This window comes from Salvia splendens, chromosome 6 (assembly GCF_004379255.2).
Source record: "Salvia splendens isolate huo1 chromosome 6, SspV2, whole genome shotgun sequence".
Taxonomy (NCBI): Eukaryota; Viridiplantae; Streptophyta; class Magnoliopsida; order Lamiales; family Lamiaceae; genus Salvia; species Salvia splendens.
Genome location: NC_056037.1, coordinates 5,994,084 through 6,007,617, shown reverse-complemented (window position 1 = coordinate 6,007,617; position 13,534 = coordinate 5,994,084). Strand labels below are relative to the sequence as shown.

General features: G+C 35.9%; 1 protein-coding gene and 1 pseudogene across 3 annotated transcripts; one reads left to right on the top strand and one right to left on the bottom strand.

Moving 5' to 3' along the window:
• The first annotated feature begins 1,378 nt into the window (after positions 1–1,378).
• LOC121809681 lies at positions 1,379–10,449 on the top strand (annotated as a pseudogene).
• Positions 10,422–12,695, bottom strand: LOC121809682 (actin-1-like). 3 transcript variants are annotated; one of them, XR_006052289.1, is made up of 6 exons: positions 12,594–12,695; positions 12,152–12,230; positions 11,666–12,059; positions 10,977–11,590; positions 10,752–10,897; positions 10,422–10,638 (listed from the first exon to the last, which is right to left on the bottom strand). XR_006052289.1 is itself a non-coding variant. In XM_042210435.1 (5 exons), exons 2-5 carry the CDS (start codon positions 12,209–12,211, stop codon positions 10,832–10,834), a joined length of 1,134 nt encoding a protein of 377 aa, XP_042066369.1. In that variant the 5' UTR covers positions 12,212–12,230; positions 12,594–12,695; the 3' UTR covers positions 10,422–10,831. The 3 variants fall into 3 exon arrangements, 2 of the variants coding, with proteins under 2 accessions (XP_042066369.1, XP_042066370.1); XM_042210435.1 differs by having other exon boundaries at positions 10,422–10,897; XM_042210436.1 differs by lacking the exon at positions 12,594–12,695 and adding an exon at positions 12,564–12,582 and having other exon boundaries at positions 10,422–10,897.
• Positions 12,696–13,534: the final 839 nt, after the last annotated feature.

The following is a 13,534-nucleotide window of genomic DNA, read 5'->3' as shown; positions in this document are numbered from 1 at the left end:
ATTTGTTTGTTTTCCAATTTTTATTTTGTTCCCAATAAGGCATCAATACAACTACATTAGTACATTTTGTATAACAAAACCAAATATTAAACCATTTTATCATAATATACCAACCACGCAACATAGCAAAGCATCCAACAAGATTTTAAAAGTTCATATTCACCATTCACGCGAAACTGAACAAAGTTGTTCTAATTTTTTTTACCACATTCTAAATTGGTGTTGCAAACATAGCTTCTCCGAGTGAAGTTCATGATACATATGTGAACTTCAACTAAGTTCAAGCTAAGGCTAATTACATAGTGTGAGACATGTATTCCATATTCATTTTCAATAATGGGACCATACTATATATATTACTGTTATTTTGATAATAACCTTTTTCATCATGTTTGATCCCATAAATTTTGTTTTCTGCTATTAACTAGGAAAAAAAATTCAGTGGTCATGACATAACAAGTGGCAGTATGACGAGTACGCCCCACCAATAAATCTATGACATATGGATTTATAGAGGCTCCATTAAATACCTTAATTTCTTTATAAAAAATAGATATTATTATAAAGTTTGGAAACTATCAAAAAATTTAGGAGTTCCTATATTTAACACTCCCATAACTTATATAGTACTTATAATACTTATATTTCTTATGACAAAAAATTTACTGCACTATAAGATATAAATTGTTTCGTCCTTTTATCTATGAATAAAAAAATGAATTTAATAAAATAAAATATAGTATGAAATAGTATATACTCTATTATGTTTTGTTTATAGATAGACGAGGATTTCATATTACAAAAATAATTTCAGAACATTTGCTTAATATTATTAGCTATATTTGTATTTAATGGAGTATAATTATTCATATATATGAAATGGTAAAATAATACTATAAGAATATAATTACATAATCATTCATAATTTCACAGAACTCGGTCATTTGATAAAAAAAAGAAAGAAAGAAAACAAGACTTCTAAGTTATCTTTACAATTTAAAAATAAACATAATTAAATCATAAATAAAATTAAGTGACAGTACTTTAACTATGCGATATTATGAATGATTATAGGGTTTCACTCTTATATATTATTTTACCATTTCACATTCACATAAATAAATTCTGAAAACAAACTATAATATATAATATTTTATATATTTATTTTATCAAATTCACGTTCTTATTAAAGACGTAAGTATATTATACATAAGTTAAAAAAATATAGGAACTCCTCAATTTTTGGATAGTTTCCAAATTTAATAATAATATTTATTTTTATAATGAAATGAATGTATTTAGTGGGACCTCTATAATTCATATATCAAAGATTTATTGGTAGGGCATACCATATTGCATTGCCCCTTGGTATACGGTGACCACTTTTTCTAGTCTATTGGAGCCTGGAGGCGTGAGCAACAAACATTCCAGTTCCACACTCTCAAAAAATGAATTATCCATCATCGCCAAACACCAAATATCTTCTACTTGCAGCTTTTCTCCTCTTCTCGCAATCGGTGCTCACTGCTTCCCGAACTATAGACCCGAAGCACCTCCGCCAGCTCAATCACGTCGGCGTGGACGACTCTCCGACTTACATTTGGCCGTTGCCTTCGCAGTACACCTCCGGCAACCAGACTCTCTCCGTTAACCCCAATCTGGCCTTATTTACCAGCGGAAACGGTGGCGGCTCTCGAATTGTTTCCCAAGCATTTGAAAGGTACAAGAGAATCATCTTCGAACACGCTAGTTTAAAGTTGCCGACCGCTGGAGTTGACTATGATCTCAGTAAACTCACTATACTTGTTCGTTCAGATGATGAAGAGGTACTTTGGAATTCACGAGCGCCGTTGTTTGCTTTAATGCGTGTGATTTTTATTCAATTTTTTTAATTATGTTGTAGCTTCAACTTGGAGTTGATGAGAGTTAAAATTTGTTGGTTGCCGCCAGCGACGCGCATTCGGTGATCGGTGAAATCACAATTGAGGTGCACTCAATACTAACGTTGTTTTTGTTACTTCAGTTAATTTTTATGTTCGAATTTAAATTGCAAATTTCTCCCGAGGTTAACTTATTTTCCCACTATCCTATTGAGAGGAAAATCACCGTGAAGTCTATCTTACCATTGTGCTAATGACAGAAATTTATATTAATAAACTGAAATTACGTTCCATGGGTTGAGATGCTGGCAGAATGTCAGTCCTTCGTAGTAGTTCATTTAGGATTTAGGAAGATCATGTAGCAGCTCGTCAGATTTGTGGTGTTTGTTTGACCAGGCTCATTCAATGAGTGGCTATCTACTTTGCCAGCCATTTGGGACTTGTTTTGTTATTTTGATCCATTCCAATTTGTTTATTACCTTAATTCTTATTTGTGTGTAAACTAAACCGACAAAAGTGAGAAAAATAGGACCATGACTTTCGTATTGCTGACTGACTGCTTAGTTTGCTTATCTTGCTGTGCCATTTTTCTCTATTCTCATGATCTTCATAAACTTCTTCCTTATTACTTCCTGCAGGCAAATTCTATCTATGGAGCGCTGCACGGCCTAGAGGTATATTTGATTGTAATAGGTTCATGATTTTTTTAAAAAAACAGCATTGTAATACTGAGATTCTCGGATATTCCTAAAAAAATGTTACACGTTAGAAATGTAATCGTTAGCCTTCTAATGACTCTTGTTTATACTTTTTTGTCCAGACATTGAGCCAGCTATGTGCTTTTGATTATGGTACCAAAACTGTAAAATGTACAATGCTCCATGGTACATTCAAGATAAGCCGAGATTTGAATACCGCGGTCTTCTGCTTGGTAGGTGGAGCCTTAGTTGCAGATATTCTTTCATTTACTATGGTTCTTTATAACGTTGCTTGAAGTTGAATGTCTTGTTTACATGTTTTGCAGATACATCTAGGCACTATTTGCCAATTGAGATTATCAAGCAAGTTATAGAGTCTATGTCATTTGCTAAACTTGTAAGATACATGAATCAAATATACTTTTCTTTCTCTAGACATTTTTTCCATTTCATATTTAAGAGTTTTGATGATTGCATTCAGTAGAATGTCCTCCAATGGCACATCATAGATGAAGAGTCATTTCCTCTTGAAGTCCCAAGTTTCCCGAATTTGTGGAAAGGGGCATATACAAAATGGGAGCGATATACCATAGACGATGCTTCTGAAATTGTCGAGTAAGATTCTTATTCTTTCACATCCTACTCAGTGAGTGTTAAGTCTTAACCAGGAGCGGGTAAATGTCTGTATGGAACTTTAATTGGTCCTATTAAGTTTTGTATTTCTGTAATGTGGAAGGCATCAAGTAGTTAAAAGTTTACTGCTGCATACCTTTCTAAATTCCAGTCACTTTAACCATACATGTTCCAATATTTTCATCTTGATTTGCTTTATAGAACCTACCTTCTATGGTATTGCCGGAAGTTTTCAACTTAACTTTTCTATGCCTCGAGTGATGAGAAATTTGCACATTGCTCTGACTTTTGCATCAGCTCTGCATCCAGTTACTAGCTTAGTATCTCCCTATATCCTCACTCTTGACAAACTGATTAAGATTTTGTAGGTTTATCTTTCCATTACCAGTTTCAGGAAATAATAGACCCTTTTTAGATAAAGATAATCCCTGGAACCTGAACTTATGTAGGAGGACGTTAATCTGTTGATGATTTATTTTAATCTAAATTACGACTCACGAATTTTAATTTAATTTGGTTTAACAGAATGAGCACATCCCACCTTCTTGTCTCTTTTACTTTTGTTTTATTTTGGCCTTGTGAGTTACGAGAAACTAATAATTTGTTCCTTGTGCAACATATTCTCCTTGTGCCTACATTGAAGTTTTGCAAAACAGAGAGGTATGTTGTGTCATAGAACCAAGAAAATATTATGTCTGTTGTTTAATACCTAATATGATTTGCTTGAGGATTTAATCTTTATATAGAATCCACTTCAAGTTGTTTCAATTAAGTCTTCTGAAGCTTTCTCCTTGTCATCCTATGAATATGAATGTATATCCTTTTGTTTATGATGTTGGTTTTTAAATTATTATTATTGCTTAACCAAGCTAAGATCATTTGTCAAACTTTGACGCTGGGTCCAAATGTGTCCTCTCTGTTTCTTTGCACAATATCTCAATCATCTGATTGTTTTATTTTCAGGTATTAATGTCATGGCAGAAGTTGATGTTCCTGGACATGCAGAATCATGGTAAAATTTGAGATTAAGTTATTCTTTCCCTTAAGCCACTGTTCTTTGTCTAAAGCTAAACTATTTCTACTATTTATTAAGTTTTATGTCCTTCGACCAGACTCTGATTTTCCAGATACCATGCAGTGTCTTTACTTCTTAATAGCATCACTTGTCATCTAACTGTTGCATGTTGCTTAATACTCGTAAATGCTGATGAGCAAGTTATGGTAGATAACTTCTAAAAATAGTTTCCATGGTTATCTCATATTGTCATATATTAGTGGTTCCATTATTATGTTTGTCACTTAGGGCTCTATGTGGGTGATTGATTCCCTGAACCAGTGCGTTTGGCGTATGCCATGGACATCTACCAAAAATAATATAAAATGCAGGCTATTCTGCTGGAACCTGTGCCCCTTCTGCAAGTCTTTAATGAGTTTTGTTGATATGGGATGTGTCTCAGTATTACTAGTTTCAGCTGAAGTCCGATATGAACTGGTCATCTTTTTATTACTCCTATATTACAAATTCCGGTGAAAGAGTAAAACAGTACATACATGCCGATTTGTACTTTCTTGACACAATGTCTATTTTTCCTGAAGGAGACTCATAAGTGGGATCTTCTGTTGATAATAGAATTATCACGATCTTGAGCAGTTCAAATGTCTCAATTGATAATTTCTTGCAGTGTTCCTGTAGATAGGGATTAACTCCAAGTGAATTATTTGGAGGAGGTTTTGTACTATCTTTCCTCTGCTGCAATAGACTATAGGAACATTGGCTAAGAAGCCTGACCATTATATATGCTTGTTCAAGAAACTGCCATACTCACTCTTATCTGCTGAATGCATCCACCCCTTCAAGATACACCTGTTCAGATGACCCTTTTCTGTATGCAGGGGGACAGGATACCCTGATCTTTGGCCATCCTCTTCCTGCAGAGAGCCTCTAGATGTTTCTAAAAACTTTACGTTTGATTTGATCTCTGGCATACTCTCAGGTTAAGATATGTTCTCTTGAATGAATTATGTGATATATGCTGTCCTTCACATTCTTGATATGCATCAGTCTGTTATCTGCATATCTTGCTGTTAGGCTGCACATTTATTTGTATAGTGAATCTCACTGGTTTGTCTAATCCATTTGGAACTTTGCAAACTTTACTCTGTACAGAGAGATTCTCGCATAAGTAACTTTGCTGGTCCATTTTGCAAAGCAGACTACAAATCTTAAAGTAGTCCTAGTGCAGTCCATTGTGAATGAGTCTTCCTCATGGGGTCTTGCCTATGGGTTTGGCGGTGATAATTATAACCATTATATAAGTTTTTCAGACCACTTGTGATTATCTTGCTGCAGAGGTTAGTAAATGCCGAAGTAATATATTTGGTCATTTACAACTTAATTTACTAAATAATCCAATTTTCATTTTTTTGTTAATCATTTAGTCTTGTGTGAGATTACATGACAAACCATCTCTAATTTCCCATGCATGTGGTATGTTCGTGGACATAGATTTTTATAAAAATTGTGATTTGTGACTGTTATGAGAAATTCCATCTAGAATCTAATTTGGCAAAAGCGCTTATAAAATAGTTTTCACTTTTACAGATGTTACTTTATCGCTTATAAAGTAATAGTCTCAGGTGAATATATCACGGCAGAGAATGCAACTCAAAAACCAACACTTCTGTTGCTAGGCTAGTTTCAGAAGTTATTGGCCTTTCCATCTTCTAGATGCTTAAATTATTTGATAAAATCTGCTATTCATGATCTACTTGCATCACAAGTGATATAAGAATAATGCATGTAGCTGAGGAAACATCCTTGTGACTGCTCTCTGCCATGGAATAAATTTTGGTTTGTACTTGCAGACATGAAGAAGATATTTCCTTTTGGACTTTTCCATTTAGGTGGTGATGAGGTCAATACAGGTAACAGCTCTTAGCTTCTTCCTTTCTTATCTGTTCCTTTGAACGCAAATTGCTTAACTTTAAACTTCATATGAGATAAGATAACAGCGTGCTTTCTCACAAAGAGGAAACGCATGTAACTGCTTAATTGAGGGATTGGTTAAAGGCCTCAGGCTATGCATCTGAACTATTCTCTTTGATATGTAATCATGTGTCAAAAGATTACTGATATAATAAGAATACTTCCGGGAGAAAAAAAGTTTGATTTAGATTCCCTCAGATCTAGTATTATGTTTGCTGGGTGAAGGAACTTAATCACAAGTTCTGCAGGCTTGGAGAAACTGATTTATCACACATGCCATCACTAGTCTTTATAAAAGAAATAAATATGGGCAGTTGTTGTGAGTATTGGTCAGTTATTTGAATTGTTTTAGAAAACTTGTCATCTAAAAGAGGTGAAATACAAATTAATGCTTTATTTGGTAGTTTAACTGTGTGCTCTATCTGTGGGATATATTATTTTTACTGCTTCTGCCCATTTATTTGATTTCATTCTCAATCCGCCTCTTCGAAATTATGCAGATTGTTGGACCTCAACCCCCCATGTGAAGCAATGGTAAGTCCCAACCCCTTTTTCTATAATCTTCTGAATGGATTGCTAATTGCATTCTTGCAAAGTTCATGTAGTTATTCTTGCAAAGTTCCTAAGGTCCTTAAAGTTTCTTCTCATTAACATATGATAAATTACTTATGTCTTCTGACATACTCATAGACTCATAAAAACCATATTATGTGTCTCGAAAATTGGGTCTCCATAAACTTCAATATGTGGATTTATCATCTGGCTGTTTTTTTTGTTCTCTGTATGAACCATGGTTATTTCTCTTGTTTGGACTTGCATGGTTTTTTCTATTGTTCTCAGGAAAGTATTTGTTAACTTTCTACCTGTTGTGTTGATTACGGTTACAACATCAATATGCAGGCTTCAAGATCATAGTATGAGTGCAAAAGATGCATACAAATATTTCGTACTACGAGCTCAGGAAATAGCTATATCTCTAAATTGGACTCCAGTTAATTGGTAAGTTGTTAGTCTTCTCAAAAACCATATCTTAACTCTAGAGTTGTATGTTCTTTTCCAACCATAGACAAGTACCTGGATATTCTTTTCTCACTATCATTTGTCATTCCTAAACTGATACCAACTGTAAACTATTTTCAACTTTATCCCATCAGGAGCATGCTTCTTTGAATTCTAAGTAATTGATAATTGCATGTTTCCGTGTTTGATATCTAGTCCATATTCTCAGGGAAGAAACCTTCAACAGCTTTCCTACAAGTCTCAACCCCGAGACGGTGGTTCATAACTGGTATATTTCTAATATACAGCTTTAAAATTTAGATGAATTAGTAAGTAGTAACTTCTCTGGTCTAACATACTTGCACGATGAAAATATAGGCTGGGAGCTGGTGTTTGTCCAAAGGCTGTGGCAAAAGGTTTTCGATGCATTTACAGCAACCAAGGTTTCTGGTATCTTGACTGTCCCCTGGGAATCAGTCTATTTCGCAGAACCGCTAGAAGTTATAACTGATGCTTCACAACAAAAACTTGTGCTTGGGGGAGAAGTTTGCATGTGGGGTGAAACAGCTGATGCATCGGATGTACAGCAGACAATATGGCCTCGAGCAGCTGCAGCAGCAGGTATGTTCTTAAAAGCACCAGTAATTACACTCCATACTTAAGACCTTATTGCAATTGAACATTAAAGCTTTAGTTACTAGTGTTAATCCTTGTTCAGTGAGTTCCAATAAAAACTCTCGACATCTAGATTTTTCTTATTGATGAGTACATCAGAGTGCAGAAATCGCCAGTGTTCTTTTGTTGGTAGTTGGTCACTGAGCACGTGCCATTCACATTTGCTACTGTTTTTAACGTTGATAGATTATTTACAATAATTTGTGTTTCAAATCTTACTGTTTTAGAGCCTTGAACATGTGTTCCAAATCATAATGTGACATGATTTTGTTCAACACAATGCAAAATTACATGTAATGGTGCCTCAACGTTTATGTAAATTTTGGTTTTATCTTCCTGCAGAGCAGCTATGGAGTGCGCCGGAATCTGGTTCTTCGCGTAACAGTACAACTGTGTTGCAAAGATTAGAGTATTTTCGCTGTCTGCTGACAAGGCGTGGTGTCCCAGCAGCCCCGGTTAGAAATTTTTATGATCGCCGTCCTCCGATTGGTCCAGGTTCTTGTTACAGCCAGTGAGGTGAAGCTCTGACTCTCCTGAGAAACATTTTAGGTGGGTAATATGTTTCTTCTATAAGTCGAGTAAATGGATTAATCTGAATAATATTACTCCACTTAAAATTAAAACCGATTGCACCATTACCAAACCGGTAGAAACTATATGTTGGCCTAATATGAACCAAATACTGGAGTACTTAGTATAGAATGACTCTAGTGGATCAGCTTGGCCACTTATTTGGGAAAGTTTATTTACCGTTAAATTTGTGATGACTAAATTTCTAACTGAATATAGACATATAGTCCATGATGGATTGGTGTTTTATCAAATAGTAGGGCATTAGGCTAAAAAATGGTACTTCTCAACTGACAAAAAGAGAGATCTGTTGTTGTCGGAGGAAGTAATATAAATGGTCTACTTATACCTTTCCTTTGATTAAAGTGTAGGAGCTTGTTATTTTACCAGCAACAGAATAAAAAAATGATAAATACTTCAATGTACGTAAAATAGGCCTCACAAATCAAGAACATCGAGGCATTATTTGTCGATACGAACACAATAAAGTTTGATATTAACTCATTAATTCTGTGCTTAAGTTGTTTCCAAAATTACCTTTCTTAAACTAAAGGATCGAGCAAATCGAGTTTAAAGAGGACATTACAACTAAATGAAAATAAGTCTTATAATTTGATTTATAAAACCTCAACTTCCGCAATAAACACAAGTTTACTAGTACTTGCTGCCAAGACTATACGTGTCATAAACGTTAACTTTTTATTAATAGTCGGGCAATGGCTAGAAGTTACAACTACAAAAGGCAAAACTTGGTCAAACATTAAAGAAGCATAATAATAATAATCCTGTGAGATCATATTTTGAATAATAGAACCCACCACATCAACTTCTCAGATGAAATACATGCCTGTACAAGACCACACCTTGGGTGTTGAATTCCTTCTCCACTGTATTCTCAATGATCATACAATATACAGTAGTAATAAATCAAATTTGAGTCACATAGCGGCAATTAATGCGAAAAATAGTTGAAATTTTCGGCTCATTCAAGATGCAAGAACGCGACCAGCTGAGGCTGCTTCCTGCAGTTTAGCAAGCTCAGGGAGAAGAAAAGGCCAACGCGCTTACAATGAAAGTTGCCAACCATACACAAAGAGAAGGTGCATTTTTTTACACTCACTATTCATACTTACTCGAGGCTAGTGCATCAGAACACTACTTAACTGATGTCAAGTTTTCAGGAGCCTATGTCGAGGAGGAGAAACGTAATGTTAACAGAAACAGCCTATAATTTGCAATAATGGACAGCAACACTATATTTGCTTCTATTTTGATATTATGCTCTCAACATCTAAAGTGTGTTTCAGTTCTTTTGCTTGCAGACAGACACGGCTTCAGTGCTTCTTGAGGCTTCTGCTTCAATCCAAGTGTTGAGTACAAACCTATCCCACATAGGAAATCTGAGGGAAGTTGGAAGGTGTATATAATTCCTGTCCAACCCCAAAAACAAATCCGTGCGGGCTAGACCCAAAGCGGACAATATCAAACTAATGTTTGCCGACACCGACAATCCTGACACCAAGCACTACAAGACCAGATTGAGGTGTTTCAACTTTCCTTACACTAGCTTGTTCTAAATGTCTTAGCTGAGACGACCTAACCATTTTCAACATCTAAGTGAGTTTCAGCTCTTTTGTTTGCAGGACATGCTTCACACTATATCAGGAAAGCAAACAACGACGCAGATAGGAGAAAAAAGATCTAACCTTTCGAAGCAAGGGATTGTGCTTAGTACCATCAGTCGGTCTTGAAGAACTTGATAGGCGATTTCCCCAATACCTGCTGCAAATCTATCTGCAGAAAACCGTCGATTCGAAGGACTAGGCTCCAAGAGTTATACTATCTTTTAAGAGCCAAGAGTTATACTGAGTTTACCACCTGTGCCGTACCAGATGAAATAGACATGCATTTGTGTATGTGTGTGTGTGTATGTGTGATAAATGAAAAACAATCAAAGAATAGGACTCAAGAAACAGCAGGTCCAATGAAATAACACACATTTTATTAAGCATCTGGAACAAAATCTACAAGCGAAAAGATGAAAATAAAACATAAAAGAGTACAAATCCATCCTAATTTATTACTATAGCATCCCTTGCAGATTTGAGGAAAACCAGCAGACCGCGACATGAGTTGTAGCGATAGTATACAGTGCGCTCCTAGTACCAGCTCAAGATGATAGTCTTTCTCAATCCAACTGGAACGTCAAGTTATTCATCTAATTTTTACCAGTTGTAGCTCTTGGAGAAACATGCTAAAGAAAGAAAAAAATTCAAAGAATAGGACCAATGAAAAAAACAACTCTGTTACCATCTTAATGAAATAAAAATCCGAAACTCGGTTTTGACCACCAATAGATCCAGTGCCAAAAACCTCGTGAGATGACCTGCTTAGAAACACTTCCTGTGGACAATGGATGGACCCGACTCATCATATTCGGATTTGGATATCCACATCTGTATAAATGAGATAGTCAAGTTATCAGATTGGAAATGAAGGTTGAGTGGAAATTATTGATTGAAGATGGTAAGCAACCTGTTGGAAGGTACTGAGAGATGCTAAAATGGAACCTCCAATCCAGACACTATATTTCCTTTCAGGCGGGGCAACAACCTTAATCTTCATGCTGCTGGGAGCGAGGGCGGTGATCTCCTTGCTCATTCTATCAGCAATACCGCCGAACATAGTGGTACCACCACTGAGAACAATATTGCTGTAGAGGTCCTTCCTAATATCCACGTCGCACTTCATGATGGAGTTGTAGGTGGTCTCATGGATACCCGCTGCTTCCATACCGATCATGGAAGGCTGGAAGAGGACCTCAGGGCAACGGAAGCGCTCATTGCCAATAGTAATGACCTGGCCATCAGGCAGCTCAAAGCTCTTCTCCACAGAGGAGCTAGTTCTTGCAGTCTCGAGCTCCTGCTCGTAGTCAAGAGCAATGTAGGAGAGCTTCTCCTTCATGTCCCTCACAATTTCTCGCTCTGCTGAGGTGGTGAACGAGTAACCACGCTCAGTCAGAATCTTCATCAGGTAGTCAGTAAGGTCACGCCCGGCCAAGTCCAGACGAAGGATGGCATGTGGGAGGGAGTAACCCTCGTAGATTGGGACAGTGTGACTCACACCATCACCAGAATCCAGCACAATACCTACAAGGAGCGAACCACGCCAGAAAATCATTATATCACCATCAGTATATCAACATGTGTACACCAACTTCTTACCAGTGGTTCGTCCACTGGCATACAGGGACAGGACGGCCTGGATAGCAACATACATGGCAGGAGCATTGAATGTCTCAAACATGATCTGAGTCATCTTCTCCCTGTTAGCCTTTGGATTAAGAGGGGCTTCAGTGAGGAGGATGGGGTGTTCCTCTGGAGCCACACGCAGCTCGTTGTAGAATGTGTGATGCCAAATCTTCTCCATGTCATCCCAGTTGTTGACAATACCGTGCTCAATGGGGTACTTCAGAGTCAAGATACCTCTCTTCGACTGAGCCTCGTCCCCAACATATGCATCTTTCTGTCCCATACCAACCATCACACCAGTGTGGCGTGGCCGGCCTACAATGCTAGGAAACACAGCTCGTGGAGCATCATCTCCAGCAAAACCAGCCTAAAAACAAACAATACCACAATTTGATACCATCAATGCATAATAAAATTTACAAAATTGATGATCTCAAGCAATTGATGGAGTTATTATACCTTCACCATTCCAGTTCCGTTATCACAGACAAGTGGCTGGATATCCTCTGCTTCGGCCATCTTGAACTGGTTTTTTTAACTATAAAGAAACATGTTCCACACACAATAAGCGCATATACAGCTCTCTTGATTACATTATTTCATTTCTCGTCACATCAAATGTGAGATAAATCAATTGAAAAATGCTGGAACAACAAAATATGATTTCCAAAAACACGCATGCTATTTGATTTTGAAAAAAACTCGATCTATGCATGAATCAATTTAATGATGTGGCGCAATTACCTAATTTGTTCAAAGCAATAAAACATTTTCATGCACACATTATCCAATAAAATCTATCTCCATTACAATTACAGCAACAGAATCGAGAAAAAACAATGCGCATCACGAATAAAGAGAATTGAATCACCAATTGTTGAGAGAGAAACTGAAGATACACCTTATGAGACAGAATTAAGAAGGAGACGCAGTTTTTTGAAGCGATTTGGTGAGAGTGTGGATGTATGGGTAATATATACAAAGAGATCCGAATTTACTGATCCTCGATTATTCCTATTTTCATGCTTTAACTCTCATTTCTACACAAACTAATTCTATTTTTATCTTTTATCGTTTTCAAATAAAAAGATTATGATAATGGTGGTGAATAATTGCCGGACAAATTTTTTAACGTGAATGCATTTTCCTTTAATAATAATAATACCATATTCCAAATCGTCTCAAAATAATTCAAAGATCGTTAGTATAAATGTGTAATAGTACCTGAATTTCAAACTAATCCTCATATAATTTATACTATTCCATATTATCAAAAATATTTTTAGTACCTGAATTTTTATTTTTAATCTAGTTGAATCTTTGTAAAATTTTTTGGGTGACATAACTAGGAGATTTCATTGACTTAAGTCATTCTAATATGTAAATCAGTGTATGCATACACTAGGAAATTCAATACTAGTAGACTAGTAGTTAGTACTCCATTTAGCATTGAGTAATTAAAATGCACGGTTTGAAGTAATTTCTGAATTTGCAAAATGTCAATATTTTGTACAATTGATCGGTACAAAAACCCAACAAATTGAACAATTCTCAGAAATTAAGACAAGAAGATATAAAATCACAAGATTTTAATGGGGCTAGGAGGCTTAATCTGCTTATCTAAAAAAATAGACCTATTTATTGATTTGGGACATCAGTTTTCTCTTGCTAAATTCTTTTTTTTAGAGTGAAATTTTTTGCCAAAACAAATAGCTGAATTTTTTTATTTTTACGTTTTGACCCTTCCAGTTTTCAGCCTATTAATTAGCCAATTCCTGTAACAAATGAATCCATCCTTTTCTCTGCGAATTCTTACTTGCAAAACTATATATGCAATAATGC

Excerpts from the sequence above, each read along its gene's own strand:
- LOC121809682 (XM_042210435.1), bottom strand. The coding sequence starts at position 12,211 with ATGGCCGAAGCAGAGGATATCCAGCCACTTGTCTGTGATAACGGAACT. Across the intron at positions 11,591-11,665 it reads TGCCAGTGGACGAACCACTG|GTATTGTGCTGGATTCTGGT; the intron begins GTAAGAAGTTGG and ends CGCTCCTTGTAG. Across the intron at positions 10,898-10,976 it reads CTCTCAGTACCTTCCAACAG|ATGTGGATATCCAAATCCGA; the intron begins GTTGCTTACCAT and ends TCATTTATACAG.